Raw genomic sequence first — 19,402 nt, forward strand, 5'->3', positions numbered from 1 at the left:
GCAACACCTCCATGCCCACAGACCTGTTTCCTGAACCACATTGCCTCCCCATTCAAGCCTCGCTCACTGCTTTGTACAGCCTCCAACACAGTACAAGGCCACTTGGAATGGAAGTTTGGTCACAGTCAGCACACATTCAGAAAAAGTATTTCAACTGTTATGACTTAAGTACGACAGAGACAATTCTAAGCAGACAGGGCTAATTCAGTTTTTTATTCTCTCTCCTGCCACCATGCTAAGGACAGAGTTTAAGGCACTTTGAATAGAAAGAACTATGAATTACTATACATGCATAAGTTTCAGCTAGATTTAGCTCTGACCTTCAGCTCAACTGCAACCAGTAAATCTGAATAAACTAGTCTTTTTCATAATTTCTTGGAAAGTCTGTTCAACTGTTTTGTACATGCAAGCCCTAACACTTACTTGTCTGGGAAGTTTAAATTATTGATCAGGACAAGAGCTCTCCCTTTGTGCATACTCCATCTAATCCTTTCATTTACTGTGTTTTTTGCCTGCATGCAAAATGAACGACGTTTCATCTCATTTCCAAGTAATTTCCATGATATCTCCAGTGTCAAGGTCTACCTCCCTCAATAACAATTCCCGGCAGATGGGAATGCACACAAGCTCTCACTCCCTGAGCACATCCTGCTGCACACCCCTGTGTGGCAGAAAGTTCTGAAAGGGTTGTTATGTCCAGCAGGCAGAGAAACAGCCAGGAAGTACCCAGGGGTGTCTGGACAGTGTCTGCCACATGAAGCAAAAAAAGGAGACCACACTGCCTGTTGTCAGAGAGCAGTGCAGTGCTGGCTAGGGACTTGTCTGGATAGACACTGGAAGCCCATCCTGCACTGCCCAGCCCCTGGCTCAGTGCCAATGAGCACCCTGGGCCCAGAACCACCAGGTTTCAGCCACACACTCTGAGTTTCCTTCCTTACAGGTGACACTCATCAGCAATGCTACAATCTTCCCCTACACATACATGAGGAGCAGCTGCCTGCAGAGACCTTTGACCCGCCTGAATAACTGAATTATGGCCATTTTCCTGTCCTCCCTACTATGCAGCCTGGCCAGGCAGCTCACCTGCATCTCCAGAGAGCATTAGAGCCAACCAAGAGGCAGAAGTGCTGCTATTTTCCTAATGACTTGTATGCCATGACCCCAGCCAAGCTCTACCAGGCTGCTTTCAAACCCCTTCTTTGCATTCACTCCTTCATAAGTCTAATCACTAATCATGAATGATGTCAGATAGGAGAAGATGGGATAGCCAAGCTGGAAGCAATTCCTGTCCAGATGAACTGATACCTTCCTTTGGACCGTGAACATATGCTTCATGCCTCAATTCACTTTGCTTCTCTGGTCTTTCAAAAGTCCTTACGAAGACTTCCTGGGAACAAGTCCTGCTGTCCTGTTCTTGCAGGCAGAGCTTGCACAGCAAGCACAAAACAAAGTAGATAGAGCACAATAATGGGATGTAACTTACAACAGCCTGAGCATACCAATAGAGACATATATAGAGACCCACACAGAGAGCCACAGTGTCTCCTCTCCACTCTTAAGTGTCCCAGAGAGAGGGCTCTGCTCCAGACACTGCCCTGCTTGCCAGAGCAGTGCTACATAGCATCTGTTTCACAGCCACATCTGCAGCGATGCCCGCTGTGCAAGTCCCACCCTCTGACCTATCCTGATCATGACACCAGCAATCACTCCTTTCTCTGGGTCTTTTCTTCCTTGCTCATCATCCCAACCCATCCTGGCCTGCTCCCACAGAAAGCTCTTCTTCATCAATATGCACAGCAGCACCTGTCTCACCTGCACAGGGAATCAGGAGTCTGAGGTTGGTCTCAGAGACCACATAGCCCAATTAAATACTTGATACTATCACAGTCCTGCCTGGAAAGAGATCTGGAGAGAAATTACCCTGTATGTAACTGCAAATTACTAGAAAAGGATGAACAGAACCTTTAGAAAACAGCAAATGTCCCATAAAGAAACAACATGCAGGGCTTGCAACACCTGTGTTTGTACAGAGTGCTAGGGCCAGAAAAAGAGATAAAAGAGCAAAACTCCAGTGAAAAGCAAACTCAGAGTTCTTCCTGGCATGTGCAGGAATGCAAGTGAATGCCAAAAAATCTGATGGTACTACTTCAATATCCTTGGTACTTTGGGGATTGGTAACCTCAAATAGATCTAGTCCCAGGCTGAGCTGCTGGACTTCTTCCCAGCATGGTCACCAGGAATTTTGTGTATCCCACTGCAGTCTTCTCATCCCATGTTCACAGCCAGAGAAGGAACCAGGTGATAGACATCAAGGACAGCTTCAATTCAAGACTAGACACCATCAATCACATAATGAGTTAATTGACATAGAGTCCACTGGGGCATTTATTTGCCACTTGGAAATCTTTTAACCACAGCTCTGAAGACTGTTTAATGACAGGGATGTTTCTTTACACTCTCTTCCTTAGGAATTAATTCTAGCACCTTCATTATAAAGAATAAATAACTAAGGTACATGACAAAGGACTCCTTGAAAGTCCAGGGGGCCAAACTTCTCCTGTTCCTAGAGAGATTCCAGGTTTAAAAAAAAAAGAAAAGATGTCACGTTCCTGAAGAGATCAGTGAATAATGAACAGGAAATCTTTTTCCCTGCACTAAGTCAGTGGAGCTCCATGAATAATTCACACTTGCTACAAGGAAAAAAATGAATAGAAATGCTTTCCTGCCTCCAGCCCCTTCCCCTGTGCCCGCACCACACCATCCTCCAGGACTAGCATAGCTGAGCATAGGGGTTTCTCTCCTAGAAGTAAATAAATAAATAAATAAAAATTAAAAAGAAAAAAAAAGTTGTTCTGCATGGTTTCCCTGCATAGCTCTTGAACATGTCAATTCACTTTCAAGGTCTCGGATGCCCACTTACAGACCTTGAAACAACTCTACCACCTGTTCCTATCCAAATCAAGCACTGGGGGAAATAAATCCATTTAAAGGCATAGTCATGAAGTACAGTGAGAGGACTAGGGGAGATTGTCCGTTTCTTGTGCTTTCATGTGTCGGAGGAAAATAACTTTAAGGGATGGGACTATGCAATTACACAAATTTATTGTTTAAAATAACAAAGGCATCAGTCCAGGCGTGAGATTTTACAACACCTCCGAGTAATGGCGACTAGTCCCAAGATTTAGGGTAACATCGTAATTTATAACTTTCTAATCCAATAGACACTTAAAATGACACTTTGTTTTAGATTTATGACCTATCACCTGTGGCACTTCCCACTGCAATGCAGCGGTATCTTGACCAATAACTTCTCATGTCACGTACACACAGATGTCTCTATTATACCATCTACATTCTTAACTTAAACTATATAAAATCACACTATTGTATTTTAAAACCCTCCACCAAAACACCCAGTGTACAATTTTATTTATAACTATAGGAATACAAGCTTGTAATCCTTTTGCTTAAAGTCTATAAATCTCTGTCAATTAAGCCAGACCTAGTCTCTTCCAGGGTTGTAAATCAAAGCCTCCTTTAATTGCAGGAGTTTCTACTCCTCTGTCTCCCACAGCAGATGTCTGCTGACATTTTTCTCCCACTGTGTGCCAGACATCTGCTCTCTCCAGCTCAGTCAGCCAGGTCTTTCTAGTGGGAGCTCCCACCCTGTCAAAAAGGTCTGAAAACTCGTTATGGCTGAGCTGCATCACTCTGTGGTTCATTCTTAACAAATAAAAAAGTTACCGAAGATGAAGAAAAGGCTGAGCTACTTAACAAAGAAGGTCTCGGAGACTTTCTTTGCCTTAGTTTTCAACAGTAAGACAGGTCATCCTCAATACAACTGGCCTCCTGAGCTAGGAGATGGGGACAGGGAGCAGAATAGCCCCCCTGTAATCCAGGGGGAAGCACTTAGATGCTCACAAATCTGTGGGACTAATGCAGTACTTGTGCTCGTGGCACGAGCTCTGGTGTGCCCCAGGTCAGAGAGGGTCCAGCTGCGTTCTTCTGTGTGTCGCTGAAGCGACTTCGGCATCAGGAAAAGCGCTGCTGACTGAGCTAGCTAGCTGGCATCTTTGCAGAGGGAGACACGGCAGAAGCCGATGATATCGGCTCACGTTAGCTCGGAGACAAAGGAAGAGAGAGGCTGTTCTGGTCTGACGCCGAACAGGTTTATTGTTAGAAGTTTCGCAACCCGAACAAGCTCGGAAGGGATGGAATGCGATGGGATGCTCTCCCGAGGCTTGTCCTCAGTTTTACAGAGAGCTTGAAAACCCGTAGTGAAAGGGGAAAACAACCAATGAGTTACAAGCCAGGGGGAGGATACAATTTAACAAGACCACTGGGGGAAACCGAGAGGCGGGAGTTATAACAAAGAACCAATGAACAACCGAGTAACCGAGAATTTTCCCAGACCAGGGGAGGTGGCTTGTAGCCGGGCCCCGCCTGGGGGGTGTGGCTTAGGCTTCTGAGCCGCCCATCGACCCACCCTCTGAGTCTGCCTCTTCAGGAAACTCGATCCAGGGGATGGGCTGGGATTGATTGGCATCATGCTGCCCCAGACCCACAGTGGGCTGGGTTACAGCAACAATTGTTGAAAAGTTTCACGAAATGTTACAGCTCATTATGGCTTTGATTACTGTAATTTTAAATTTGGGCTGAGATTTCTGGAATGCAAGTCTGTTCTTCCTTTTTTTCATTACATAAAGCAGACTGCTTTACCATCCAATTGCAGTGGACTTCATGGAGGTAGCTGAGGGGCAATATTAATTACCCTTTGTCCTAGCTCATCTCTTGATACATTTTCTAATGTCTCAATTATTTCTTTTTACATTCTTTGCATTGTGAAGCGAATGAGTAAATTAAAAGCAACCAGGAAGATCAAGGTTTGGGGTGGGGGGAGTTGTGTGCAAAACCTCATCAACTGCAATTCTTTACTGCTCTGTTGCTGCAGCACGGAATCCAGGGCTGGGGCACAGAACTCTGCACTGGTTCAACTGATCCCTGTTCTCTTCCCTGCTCCTGATGTCAGAGGAGTGATGGATTTCATGCCCTAACGTCAACCACTGACTAAACCTAGAGGTAAAGTGAGAGAGTAGAGGAGATGAAAAGAGGCACCTGGCTTTAGTTCCCATGGCCAAGTACTCATTAAAATCTCCTCCAACTCTAACAATGACCATTAATAACTAATTAATGGCTCCCAGTGCCCCCACTGCAGTACTGATTAATTTAACCAGCCTTGCCATGGCATACAGTACCCATACAAAAAAGGGTGCATAGCATGCAGGTGCCCTGCTGGCACGAGGACACCCCCAGCCTGACCAGTGGCTAAGGAGTCAGGTGTGCTGTTGTACCCAAGTTTGGGTGTCAGTGAATCCAGCTCTGCTGGGACAAGTTTCCTCCCTGGCAGCAAGCAGTGGGGGGGATATTGGCAGCTCATCTGCCCCAGGAGAGCAGGAAGGGGATGGCTTGCAGCCTGTGCTTATGGTGGCCTGCATGCTCCTCTGGCTCCTCCTGTAGTTTACTGAGGCCCCATGGTTAATAAACTGTAGTCTTGGAATGATGGATGGCACTTCTTTAATGCAAGCCTGCCTTTGGTGCTGCTACCTCAGCAGCTGCTGATTTGTTTTCTTCCCTCCCCTGCATCAGAGCCTGCTGGGATCAGGACAAGGCAGTGATTTCTCTGACCTTGATCTCAGCATGAGCTTTCTCCTTTTCCTCCCACTCCACCAGCCACCTGCTCTCCCTCTTGCCTTGGGAAGAGCTAGATATAGGGCAGAGAGCACTGCATAGAGAAGCAGGAAAACCCTGGGTAAGTGACTGGGGACAGCTGGGTAGCGCCCCATGAGTGCCAGTGGTTTTGCTGAGGGAAGGAACGGGGAGCAGGCAGCAAACAGCACATGCCTGGCAGCTGGGCAGAGCCAGTGCAGGGACACAGAGCTGCCTCTCCAGTCAGCAGCTGAGCCTCTGGAGGGGACTCTACTCTGCCCAGTGTTCCAAGAGCTTCCTGCCCGCTGGGCCTGGAAGAGTTGAACTGCTTGGTCTGTCTGGCTCTCCTGTGCACCCTCCAAGAGAAAAGATGATCTGCTGCAGCTGGAAGATGATATCCCAACAGCCTGTGCTGGACAGAGGCAAGAGCCAGCCTTGCCATGGAGGACAAGCTGGCCTGGCCCCACTGGTGTGTGTTGGGGAGGCTTATTCATTGCTTGGTGATTCTGCTTTACATGACCCACTTGCAGCTTTTTCTTGTCTGTTTTGAAACTCTGAAATGAGGTGCAGTAATCAAGGAGGGTTTTAATAACCACCCCAGCCCTGACATTTAAATTACAGATGGCATTTTCAATTAAACAAGCACTCTCAGCAGGTTTAATTTAGCTATCAGTTCTGCTTTGTTCTTTAAGTGTTTCCTTAAAAGCAGTGATGAATTTAAAACTTGCTCTAAAGGGAGAAGAAACCAAGAAGGGATTAGAGCTGGCTGAAAAATGGAAAGCCCCTTCAGGGATTGCTGAGCAGGCAGGGGGAAGCCAGAGACTGAGTGAATGTTAAACTCCCCCAGCACAGATTTGTGCACAGGGTGCTCATCATGTTGCTGCTCTCAGGTGTCATTTTGTGTGCCTACATGCATGGACATGCAGTCACAACTCGGTTGCTTCCAAACAGAGTGACAGCTGGACTTGAGCACCCTGTGTGTTCTGTGGCTGACCAGCTACCTGTGTGCATGCCTGCCTGCCTGCACTCCTTTGCTCCACACAGGCCCACACTTGTCCTTCCTATCCCTTTACACATCTATGTTCCCACTTTACCAGGGCACCCCAAATCCCCTTACACTCATGAGCTCTCAATGTTTACTGCTTGCTTTTTCCAAGCAAGGCTGAGGCTGATTCCACCTCTGTTTAAAAACAAACTTAACAGGACTATAAAGAACATGGTGGGAATTACTGATTTGGTTCAAAATTGTCTCCCTGCTGGCTCTACCTTGCTTTCCCTATTAGTTACTGGATGTGCTGGTTGGTGATACACTGAGCTTTGTTTGCATGTCCTTATGGGCCCTGGGAGCTGCTGTTGCTAGGGTCTGCCTGTGCTGAGAAGTGCCCTGCCTCCAGGTCTCTCCCAAGAGAAGGCAGGGAGCAGTAGAGGAAGGGAAGCAGTGTCCCAGTTGTGTTGTACATCTGGGAGAAATGCTGCTCTCCAAAGCCTGTGTTGCCTGGCCCTCTGAATTGCAGTGGCCTGTGGGCACAAAGATAACCCAAGACAAAGCTACAGGGCTGCATCTTCCAGATCACTTCCTGATCTCCATGGGTGAAACCCTGCCTGAATTTTCTTGAGATGTGTGTGTTTCCAGTCCTCTGTGGCAGAGCTCACAGTCCCTTAGGTCAGAAGCATCTCCTGTTACCTCCATACCCAGGTGAAACATCTGGAGCTCTGCCCAGCACAACTTCAGGTCAAGTATCACTTGTGATACTGAAGGAAGCCCAATTCAAGTAATACAATTTGGGAATGTCCCGCCTGGGCCAGAGCTCAAAAAGGGAATTGCAATGTCAATACCTGGGTTTACATAACAGGCCTGGATGTCACAGCTCTCTGAGGGTGTAATTCAGGACAACTTGGCCATCATATGCTTGTGGTCCTTAGCTAGTGACAGTAGTGTGTTGCATAAATTGAGACCAAGGTCCTGGTCCTTCCTTTGGAGGGGCTGCTATGGCACCTAGAGAAGAGCCTTTCCCCTTCTGCTGAAGAGAGCACTCGCTCCCTTGTAGCTGTCGTGAGGAGCCTTCTGCATTTCTTTCCAGCGTAAAACAGGGCTGGATAATTTCATCACCGCTAATAACATTTCTAGCAAGGCAAACTACCATAATGATAAGGGTAATTGAATCTCATGCTTCAGAGATAAGCTGAGCTCAGAAGGGGGATCAGGGAGGAATTAATTTCCCCCTTCCCTGTGGAAACTGCTTTGCACAGTTGATCATTTCCATTGAAAGGCTGATGCTTTCCATGGCACAGGGGCTGGGCTGACCCTAACAGCTGGGCTCCAGAACATCCCTATTGCCTGCTGTCTGTCCTGGCTCCCTGATTTGTGGCAAATGGTGAGCCAAATTTGCCTGCAGTTGTTCCAGAAGAAAGGGGAGAGGGTGATGAGGGGAGGGGAGGCACTGCCTGCCTGAGTGTCCCAGTCCCTCACACCCTGCTGGCATGTGCAGATGTACGCTGAGACATGATATGAGTGGACAAGGGGGCCAGGAGGAAGAGGAGCAAACTGTGAAGTTATCCCCTATGAGGTATGTTCCTGAGCAACTAGCTTGGTGTAGAAAAACACGTGAACAACTTTGGTAGTGGTGAATTTTAATATCTGTTGGGGTGGCTCAGCCTGCTCTCAGGCTGAAACCATCAAATGTCAGTCAAACCAGGGCCGCCCACTGGGTGGATTTCCCCACCCAGGACAGTGGATCAGAAGGTGGACCAGAAGAGATCTAGGTTACCTCCCCGTGGGTGGCTCCCAATCCTAAATTACCTCCCCCTGTTCCAGAAAGTTCTCCCTTTTGTAGTTATTAATTGGTTCCCTGTTATGACTCCTGCCTCCCCGTTTTCCCCATTTGTTCTGAAAAATTGTATCCTCCCCTCTGCTTGTACCCCATCGGTTGTTTTCTCTCTCCCTGCCTTGCTCCACCCCCCCATAAAGGGGCAAGCCCACTTCTTCTCGAGGCTTCTCTGGTCCCTGGACCCTCCTGCAAATAAACCTGTTGGAACTCACACCAGAAGCCCCTCCCGCCTTCTTTGCCTCCGGACTAACGCAGGCCTGATCCATCGGCTGCCCGACGTGCTTCCTCTGAGGAGGAGCCAGCGCACACATCCATCCCACGCCGATTCCACTGAGCCATCCAGCGAGGACGCTGTGGAGGCTAACGCTGCGTCCCCTCTGCCCGAGGGCATGCCGAGGCTTGTGATTACAAGCCCCCAGTTGCGTTAAATATCCAGAACACTGCTTTGATTTTTAACTTTGTGGGGGGATGAGCTGACCTATAGGGACATGCAATGAAGTGAACAATATGAAGCCAGGATGAGAATACCAGCTCTACTAACATCTATGAGCTGTGGTGGATCTAAGTCCCAGGACTTAGAAAGTTGCTTCCTACCTGCCATCAGAATAGCAAGGAGTTCTAATTCCTGCAGTCACATTACAAAAATTGTTCATAGTATTTATGGTGGAAACTTAATTTCAAATACCATAATTTGAGAAAGTCCTGAGTCAAAACTTAGAGGAGTCTTAGGAAGCAAAATGTGTCTGCATAACTGTTTTGTTGTACTCCCAGCTCCTAATTCCATCTAGAGGTGAATCTATTTCACTGGGGTCTGAGGAGATCTCTTAATACCCTTCTCTCACCTCCAAGGAGCAATGTCATTTAATTACCTCATTTATACTTCTTGGGAAGCTTAAAGCATTCTGGGCTGTGGGAATGAAAGGGGCTATAGAGAGTAATTTCACACAGAATGGGCTAGGTTGGAAAAGACCTTTGAGATCATCAAGTCCAATGTATGACCCAACACCACCTTGTCAACCAGACCATGGCACTGAGTGTCACATCCAGTCTCCCCTTAAACACTCCAGGGACGACGACTCCACCACCTCCCTGGGCAGCCCATTCCAATGCCCAGTCACCCTTTGTGAAGAATTTCTTCCTAATGTCCAACCTAAACTTCCCCTGGTACAGCTTAAGGCTGTGTCTTGTCCTGTCGCTGTGTCCTGGGAGCAGAGCCCGACCCCCAGCTGGCTGTCCCCTCCTGTCAGGGAGTTGTACAGAGTGATGAGGGCTCCCCTGAGCCTCCCTTCTTCCAGGCTCAACAGCCCCAGCTCCCTCAGATGCTCCTCACAGCACTTGTGTTCCAGACCCCTCACCAGCCTTGTTGCCCTTCTCTGGACACACTCCAGCCCCTCAACATCCTTCCTAAACTGGGGGACCCAGAATCAAACACAGCACTCAAGGTGCAGCCTCAACAGTGCCCATTACAGGGGGAGAATGACTTCCCTGGTCCTGCTGGCCACACTATTCCTGATACATGTGCCATTGGCCTTCTTGGCCATGTGGGCACAGCCAGCTCATGTCCAGCTGCTGTCCATCAGTACCCCCAGGTCCCTTTCTGCCTGGCCGCTGTCCAGCCGCTCTGTCCCCAGCCTGTAGTGCTGCAGAGATTGTTGTGGCCAAAGGGCAGCAGGACTCAGCACTTGGTCTTGTTAAACCTCATACTGTTGGATTCTGCCCCTGGATCCAGCCTGTCCAGGTCCCTCTGCAGAGCCCCTCTATCCTCCACCAGATTGACACACACTCCCATCTTGGTGTTATCTGAAAATTTGCTGATTGTGGACTCAACCTCATCCAGATCATCAGTAAAGATATCAAACAGGACTAGGCCCAGCACTGATCCCTGGGGGACACCATTAGTGACTGGCCACCAACTGGATGCAGCACCATTCACCACCACTCTATGGGCCTGGCTATCAGCCAGTTCATCTTCACCCAGTGAAGATGTACCTGTCTAAGCTATGGGCTGCCAGCTTTTCCAGGAGGATGCTGTGAGAGACTGTGTCAAAGGCTTTGCTGCAGTCCAGGTAGACATCTAAAGCCCTTGCCTCATTCCCTAGGCAGGTCACCTGGTCATAAAAGGAGAAAAGGTTGGTCAGGCAAGACGTGCCCCTCCTAAATCCATGCTGCCTGGATCTGATCCCCTGGCCATCCTGTTGGTGCCATGTGATGGCACTCGGGATGATCTGTTCCATAATCTTGCCAGGCACTGAGATCAGGCTGACAGGCCTGTAATTTCCTGGATCTTCCTTCCAGCCCTTCTTGTGGATGGGGTCACATTGGGCAGATTCCAGTCCTCTGAGACCTCCCCAATGAGCCAGGACTGATGGTAAATAATGGAGAGTGGCTTGGTGAGCTCTTCCTCCAGCTCCCTCATCCCCCTAGGATGGATCCCATCTGGTCCCATGTTGCTGTGACCCAGCCCACTGTGGGTCTGGGGCAGCATGATGCCAATCAATCCCAGCCCATCCCCTGGATCGAGTTTCCTGAAGAGGCAGACTCAGAGGGTGGGTCGATGGGCGGCTCAGAAGCCTAAGCCACACCCCCCAGGCGGTGCCCGGCTACAAGCCACCTCCCCTGGTCTGGGAAAATTCTCGGTTACTCGGTTGTTCATTGGTTCTTTGTTATAACTCCCGCCTCTCGGTTTCCCCCAGTGGTCTTGTTAAATTGTATCCTCCCCCTGGCTTGTAACTCATTGGTTGTTTTCCCCTTTCACTACGGGTTTTCAAGCTCTCTGTAAAACTGAGGACAAGCCTCGGGAGAGCATCCCATCGCATTCCATCCCTTCCGAGCTTGTTCGGGTTGCGATACTTCTAACAATAAACCTGTTCGGCGTCAGACCAGAACAGCCTCTCTCTTCCTTTGTCTCCGAGCTAACGTGAGCCGATATCATCGGCTTCTGCCGTGTCTCCCTCTGCAAAGATGCCAGCTAGCTAGCTCAGTCAGCAGCGCTTTTTCTGATGCCGAAGTCGCTTCAGCGACACACAGAAGTAACGCAGCTGGACCCTCTCTGACCAGGGGCTCGCCAGAGCTCGTGCCTCGAGCACAAGTACTGCGTTAAACAATATCTTTAGGCTGTAACATTAGAAATGGTTTAAAGAAAAACGTAAAAGGACACTACAGGAGAAAAGAGATCAGTGGGGAAGGATCTGCTGGCAGTCAGTGCCAAGGAGCTGATCTTATCCATCAGCAACATGCCAATCCCCAGTGACAGTCTTGGCAGTTTCCCAGGAGCACAAGGTGGGCAGGGATTGGACCCTCTACAGGTGCTTTGCACCCCAGTCTCACCAAAATAGGCACAGGGCCCTTGGAAAGGCCACACCTGAACAGCTGGAACACCTCCACCTAGCAGTGCCTCAGCTTTAGCATCCCAAATACACAGTCCCACAAGTGCTTACAATCAATCAAAGTTTAGAAAGGCATTTAATAGTAATTCTCTGTATCAGAGCTCAGCGGGGGAGTATCAGAGCCTTGTAGGAGAACCACAGCACCATCAAGCTGGCTTAAAACAGAGAACCAACAGACAGGTATATTGTTTAGGAGAAAAAGTATGCCAGCAAGAAAGGAGGTACTCTGCACACTGATTTCTGTTCTGACCAGCAGTCCCATGCTTGGGTAGGTCACCAGGTTTTTTTATTTTTAAGCCTCTGAGACCTATGACTAGTGGCAACTGGTAACATGCAGCACCTACCCAATTCCTCATGGATTACATGAGAGGACTACTCACACAACTCAGTCTGGACTAGAACATGCAAAGTTTCCCTAAGGTATGCACAACTTTTTGTCTGTAGCATCTCTAGGTTTGTAGTAAATTATATCATGGCATAGAGGTAACTCAGCATCAAAGGCTACCACATGCACAGGATTCACCTGCAAATATCTGGGCTGAGGGTACAATTTTCCCCCTGCTAGTATGACAAGGACCAACTGCTGTCTTCTGGCACATAGGAATTAATGAATCTGTGGGAAAAGAGACATAGAAGAAAAATGTTTTGCCCTTTATCTATTTCTTGACTCATTCCTCCCCTTGTCCTAGGTAAAAAAGCCTTTTCCCTTTGGGTAGGCAGACTTTGGAGAGTTGTAGACATAAAATCTCAGGTTTCTTTCTGCATCAGCTATTCCATGCAACATTAAATTAGGAAAGTTGTTAATGCTCCAAAATAATTGTCTTCTCCTTTCTAAGGAGTTAGGTTTCATGCAATGAAAGTAGAATAGATTCTATTAATTAGGAGCAGGATAAGAGTCTGCAAGTTTTCCTAACCTGAGATGAGGAAAGCTCACTTCCAGTTGTAATACTGAATTTTCCCTTCCCTGGCACACAGTAACCTGGAGGAAGCGTGTTCTTCTGCCTCACAGCAGAAGGATTTGAGAGGCAAGCTTGACTCTGAGTGTGCTTGAGTACCCTGGCATCAGTCCAATGAAGCACTTACAGCCCTGATTAACTGTAATCACAGGTATGTCCCAGAGACATGCCCTGGTGTTATTTTAAGATTCACTACTATATATTTGTGAGTAGAAAAATGCTAAACTAAATACTCAAAACTGTAATAAAAGCTGATTCTGCAGACAGAGAAATTGCAGTACAAGGAAAGAAAACAGACATGGTTGTCTAAGGCTACCCATGAGTCAGCACCACTTTGTGTGACAATGATGGGCACACAAATCAAAATGATAGAAAGGCCTGGGCTGGAAGAGCCCTTAAAGACCATCTAGTTCCAACCTCCCTGCCATGGCCAGGGACATCTTCCACTAGATCAGGTTGCTCAGGGCCCCTTTCAACCTGGTCATGAACATTTCCAGGGATGGGGCAACCACAACTTCTCTGGGAAACCTGTGCCAGGGCCTGTACCCTGCTCTGAGTAAAGAACTTCTTCCTAACATCTAATCTAAAGCTCTCCTATTTTAGTTTAAAAGCGTTCCTCCTTGTCCTATCACTATCTGCCCATGTATAAAGCTGACGCGAGCTGGCTCGATAGGCCGAGCTCTGGTGTGGCCTCGGTCAGAGGGAATGCAGCGTCACCTCCACGATGTCCTCAAGGAATGCCTTCGGTGGAAAGGCAGGGCACAAACTGAACACGCATGCTGCTTCCTCCTCAGAGGAGGCACGACAGGCAGCCAATGTCTGGGCTTGCGTCAACCCAGAGGTAAAGGAACAGAGAGGGGCCTCTGGTGTGGGTTCCAACAGGTTTATTGCCAGAGGGTCCAGGGACCAGAAGGGCCCCAAGGAGGGTTGTGCACGCCTTTTTATAGGGGGGTGGAACAAGGTGGGGAAAAGGGAAGCAACCAATGGGGTACAGCCAAGGGGGAGGATACAATTTAACAAGAACCAATAAGGGAGACAGGGAGGCAGGAGTCACAACAGGGAACCAATGAACAACCGAGCAAAAGAGAACTTTCCAGAACAGAGGGAGGTAACTTGGGCCTGGGAACCACCCAGGGGAATCTGGCTTAGACCTCCGAGCCGTCCCATGATCCACTCTCTGACCCACGGGTGTGTCTTGGGCGGGGAAATCCACCCAATGGATGGCCCTGGCTTGAGTGGCATTTAACAATTTCAGCTCATGAGTGGGCTGAGCCACCCCAACATAAAGCCACTCTCCCTCCTTTTTTATAAGCCATTTTTAAGTCCTGGAAGGCTGCAATGACATCTCCCCAGAGCTTTCTCCTCAGCCTGCTCCCAATCAGACCAGACCCAACACCTGCCTTAGGACAGAGGTGACTCATCCACTGTCGTCTCCCACAGCAGAGCTCAGAAGTGCTCACATGGAGGAAGAAAGAAAAATCTTACTGAGCAGCGGAACAGTCACAAACCCCAACCCTCACTGCAAGCCCCCCTTTGCAGCAATCACTATAAACTCTCCTCCACAGCCTCAGCCCTCTCAAGTACCACCTTCTCCAAAGACAGAAACAACACGAATCACATCAGACCCAGGGAGGTCTAAAATGTTGCCAAGAGTGCACTCATCAGAGCCCAGTAAGACTCACCAATTCCACAGCCAATATTCCCTGTGTAGTTCACGGACCTGGATTTCTACCAGAGAAACTAAGGCACAGAGAAGTAGCGGTTTCCCCCCAGTCACACAGTACATGACTTGTGGAGCTCAGATGAGTAAACGTACTCTGGATTCACATATCCTCCTTTAGCCCCACCAGGTGTGCTAGTTTGAAAACAAACCAGTGGGAGATCTCAAGTCAGAATTATAATTTAATAGGAATCTTAAAATAAATGTAATAGTACAAGAACACTGACAGAGTCAGGATACAACCTGACATCCTGCTAGTCAGGGTGGTGGTAGCAGTCCAGATGAAGTGGTCCTGTTGAAGCGGTGATCCTGTAGAACAGGGTCTGGTCTTCACCTGAAGGTCCAGTGGTGTAGCTCATGTCCTCTGGTAGTCCCATGGTAAAAGCCGCTCGTGCTGTTCCAAACCCCAGATTGTATCCAGGTGGGAATGCTTGGCTCCTTGCCCCGGGCGGAGCATCTCAGAATGGGCTGATGTAATTCTATGAGTCATGTGGTGGGTCCTTGATTGTCCATTAAACAGAGATAGCTCCCGGAGGGAGTTATCAGGGATGAGTCATGGTAGGAGATAACGAGCACTGCTCCACCTGCTTTAACAGCTTGTGAAGATGATAATAGAATACATGCTTTTGGTTTCATCTTACACTGTAACCTAGGACACCAGGCCACAGCTGCTACCATGCGCCAGATGACATTGCTCCTCTCACCCTGCCACAACCAAATTGTCTCTGCTGGTCAGCAGGCTCCTGAACACACCTAGCTTTACCTGCCATGCCTCAAGCATTACCTGAGACACAGAAGACTCTAGCATCAGGTATTCATGTCCCTACTGAGAGCACTGGGAAAACTTCTACTAGCTCAGCATCCTCAGAAAGTCTTTACTACATGTTCCATAGAAAACTAGAAATGCAAAAATGGTTAAGTCTTACTATAGCAGAAAATGGACTAGATAACAAGAAATTTCAGATTCATATATGCCAAACACAATTTCTTGTATCAATAACTGATTTTTTTTTTTGTTTTATAATGGGAAGGTGCACTCTTCAGAGTCTGATCTCAGCAGCATAGGTGAGTTATTCCTTAAGCTCTTTTAACTTACTACTGTGCACTGTATATAGTTAATTCACTTTTATTATCACTTTTGAAAAAAGCCAAGCTATTCAAAGAACATCTTTCTATTAATCCTAAAAAATACCCTAAGGATTTTTCCATTCTGCACCCGAGCATGTATTTACATGATGCATTCATTACACCTCATCGAGTGAAGGATAGTGCATTTTTAAGAACACTTATAAATATGTATTCATCTGATAGACTGGAGGAACTAATCTAGGTTTGAGAAGGTCCACAATTATGAATTTAGAAGCTCTTCCCTAATTGCGCCTAAGAGATAGGGTGGGGATGGAAGAAAAGATGAGCACCTGGAGCTACAGGGACATTGTACACATTAGTGATGCTTCTGGACACAGCGGCACAGTAGAAGCACCCAGTTTCCAGAGTGTGGAAAGAACTGCTTAAAAAACAGGAAAACAGGAATCATGCCGGTATCTTGGCACAGAGGCAATCCACACACATATAAGGAATACTGTTGAAAATTAGGTGTTTTCCTTTTGTTTCTTTCCCTCAAAGAATTTTCTCCCATATGTGTTGCTAAGAAACAATAACGATCGGGTACTTAAGAGAGACAAAAGGAGTGGCCACAGCTCAGGGGAGGGGTGCAGCTGGCTACTCTCTCTTTTTACCTGGGGTTTTCTCTGGGAAGGGCAGAGATACTGTGAGAACTGGGCTGGGGAAAAAGAATTGGGTGCAGCTCCTACCTCTCTCTGGCTCTTGGCTTCGGAATAAGACGGTCGGAGCTGCTGCCTGGGGGGTGGAATTTGCTGCTGCCTCTAGAGCCCAGCCCAGTCCTGTTTCTTCTGCCGTGGGGTGAGCTTTTGCTCGTGAGAGCAACCACTGAACGGGGACCTTATTAACACCCTATCTTACTAAGAAAAGACTTTCACCATCTGCTCGGGTGTCTCAGGGGAAACCGCAGGACCCCGAGCCCTTTCCCTCTCCAACGGAGCCTCACCCTGCCATGTCCAGGAGCCGGGCTGCCACTGCCCAGCCCCACTGTGTCTCTGCTACTGCTTCAAGTTTTTTGCTACACTGTAACCCCACACCCCCTGCCTGCCGGGATGCCCCGCTGTTCCAGCTATAGCTGCAGAGTTTCTGATGCATCTCGTTTACCACTCTGGGATTTTGCTCGTCCCTGCCGTTCCAGCTTGCTGCTTCCGAGGTCCCTGCTACAGCTCCTTTCACTATCCAGAGGGGGCACTGGGATCGGCTGCCACTGCGGGTTGGTAAAGGAAGCCCCTTTTCCATCCCTTCCTGCCGGCTGCGTCTGCCATTGCCATGTGGAGACAGAGACAGCCGAACTCACGCCACAGCGCCCCCTGCAGCCGGGGGGGAATCACCGCACCTGCCCTGCCCGGCCGGGAGCCACCAGCGCCCCTGCCAGCCGTGACCGGAACTGCACCGAGGGGAAATCATTCAAGGAGTGAGAAGAAACGGTTTATTGGGTTTGCTGTTCTTGTTTGCAATTGTTGTTACCATTGTTGTTTGTTTGCCTTGTTACACACATACATACTAGTAAAGAACTGTTACTCCTTTTCTCATATCTTTGCCTAAAACCCCCCTTAATTTCAAAGTTATAATAATTTGGTGGGAGGGGGGGTCATATTCTCCATTCTAAAGGAAGTTCCTGCCTTCCTTGGCAGGCACCTGTCTTTCAAACCAAGACAGATACAAATAACCCGAGTTTCCAAGGCTGTTCTCTCCCTTTCCTCAGCATCTCTGAGCAATGCCACCTTCTCTTAGAAAAGACAGGAACAAAACCACAGTCCAGCTCTCCTGCTAAACAAGCCATATAATTAGCAGAGCACTGCTATACTTCTAGGTCTTCTTGTCCTAATTTGTTTTTATTGGAGATTCTGCTGCTGTTAGGTGACAGCAGACTGACCATTCTGTGAGCAAGAAAAAAAGCCAGTTATACATAAAAGCATTCCAAGTTTCTCCCACCATGGCCCCTTTTTTGAAGGGGAGAGGAGATTTTGTCCCAGTCATCTCAGCTTTGTGACTGCAAGGGCAATTGCCCAGTTCTGCTCCTGTTCCTTTTGAGCACCTCTCTCATGTCTCCCAAGCAGCTCAGCTAAAGGCAAACCAAGCAGGTCAGTGCCAGAAGAGCTCCAGAGCTGCATGGCTGGATGAGCAAAAGGGACTTGATCTTTCAGATCAGAAACTGATCAGACTGTTCCTCTCCCCCTTTCCTCCTTGGAGCACATCCCTCATCTTCCTCTCCTGAAAGCAGCCAGGAGTTGGGGAAATACTCTGGAAATGTGGCAACTGTACCTCTGGCGTGCTTCATATTCTCTGCACAGACAACTGGACCCCTAGGATCACGCATTTAAAAATTCTGCAGAAATTACATTACCCTTCCATTTGATTTGTGCTTTATATTTGTGCACCTCAGTCAAACCCAGATTTTATTCCCTTCCTAGTTTCCCTGAGATGCAGAAGTTTCTAATTAACCAGAAAGGCTTTTTATTCCTTAAAACTCTCCAGTTATGAATAATGGTACTAGCTCATAAATGAAAATTGTCTTTCTATTTAAATTCTGTAATTTTGGGTGGGTACACAGGGAAAAAAGCAAGCACGAAGCAGTGGCCCTTAGGTCATTTGCAACTTATTAATTTCAAGCAGAGCTCTTAGCTAGCTTATTAACACTGAATATACTGCAGTGGAATTTAATGGCTAGGATATTAATTACCTTGCAGGCTTCTACATATAGAAAATGGCTTATTTTTATTTTATGTTACAAAGCAGCTGTACCAAGGGGATCACTCTCAGATCTGGGCTGTGCAGGTCCTTACAAGGCTGGTTCTAGCAAGGATGAGATGGGGGTGCTCTGAGCCCTCAGCCTGGCACTGTGCCTATGCAGGATGTCCTGTGAAAGTGAATTGCCTCTGAAGGACTGGTACCTGGTGCTTTTTCCCCAAACAGAGGCAGCCTGGAAGTAATGCACAGCTCCACACTTCACAAACAAAGCTGTCACAGGCATAAACCACACGATATGTCTGTGGCAGTGCCTTCTGCCCTTGGAATAGTCCCTCTGGAATCACTCCACAGCAGATCACTGTATATGCACAAGCTGTTTTGGTACAGAAACAGGACAAACCTAAGCAGCTTCCTCCCACCTGTGCCAGGACACCAGCTGCCCACTGGGACTGAGCCCTCAGAGCACATGCATCAGCCCCAGAGGGCCTACAAGGTGCCTGTCTGGGTGACCATTAACAGCCACAGAACACTTTTAAATGCCAGTGTACTTTGGATGTTATCTAGTGCCATCGATTTTAACATAATTCATAAGACACATAAATGGGCCTTTCACCCATGCTTAGAGGAGACAGACACCTGTCTCTCTCCTCCCTGCCACCGACTCATTAAATTCTAATCCCATGGCTGTTCCTGGAGAGTGCAGGTCAGCCAATTGACTGTAAATGGAAACAAATAAAATGCAGCAGCATTTTACAGTCACTGCTCAGTGCTCTGCAGTAATAGTAAAGCCATGATGTGACTTTTCTTGGCATTTTCTCTTGAGGAAGAAAGGATTCCACCCGCTCTGGGATTCAATACAAGAACAACAGTAATTTGCATCTCTGTTAAAACAATCTGACCCCTTGCAAACCTTGTTGCTGCTAAGTGTCCACTTCCATAGCTGCATGTACTATAAAAGCTACTCACCCTCCTACCCCATCATTAAAAGAATGG

General features: G+C 47.9%; 1 protein-coding gene and 1 long non-coding RNA gene across 3 annotated transcripts in view; one reads left to right on the forward strand and one right to left on the reverse strand.

Moving 5' to 3' along the window:
- The window catches only part of FBXO2 (F-box protein 2), a 46,336-nt gene extending 29,191 nt beyond the window's left edge, over positions 1-17,145 (forward strand). The window contains exons 6-7 of one of the 2 annotated variants that reach the window (XM_048326150.1): positions 15,628-15,661; positions 16,857-17,145. In XM_048326150.1, the coding sequence (XP_048182107.1) occupies positions 15,628-15,661; positions 16,857-16,939 (117 nt within the window). In that variant the 3' untranslated portion in view covers positions 16,940-17,145. Of the gene's footprint in view, positions 1-940; positions 2,814-15,627; positions 15,662-16,856 lie in introns of those variants that run through there. The other variant, XM_048326151.1, reaches the window with a different exon arrangement.
- Positions 1-19,402, reverse strand: part of LOC125336971 — a 51,723-nt gene that overhangs the window by 1,778 nt on the left and 30,543 nt on the right. The gene's annotated exons all lie outside the window — the stretch shown is intronic.

This window comes from Corvus hawaiiensis, chromosome 22 (assembly GCF_020740725.1).
Source record: "Corvus hawaiiensis isolate bCorHaw1 chromosome 22, bCorHaw1.pri.cur, whole genome shotgun sequence".
Taxonomy (NCBI): Eukaryota; Metazoa; Chordata; class Aves; order Passeriformes; family Corvidae; genus Corvus; species Corvus hawaiiensis.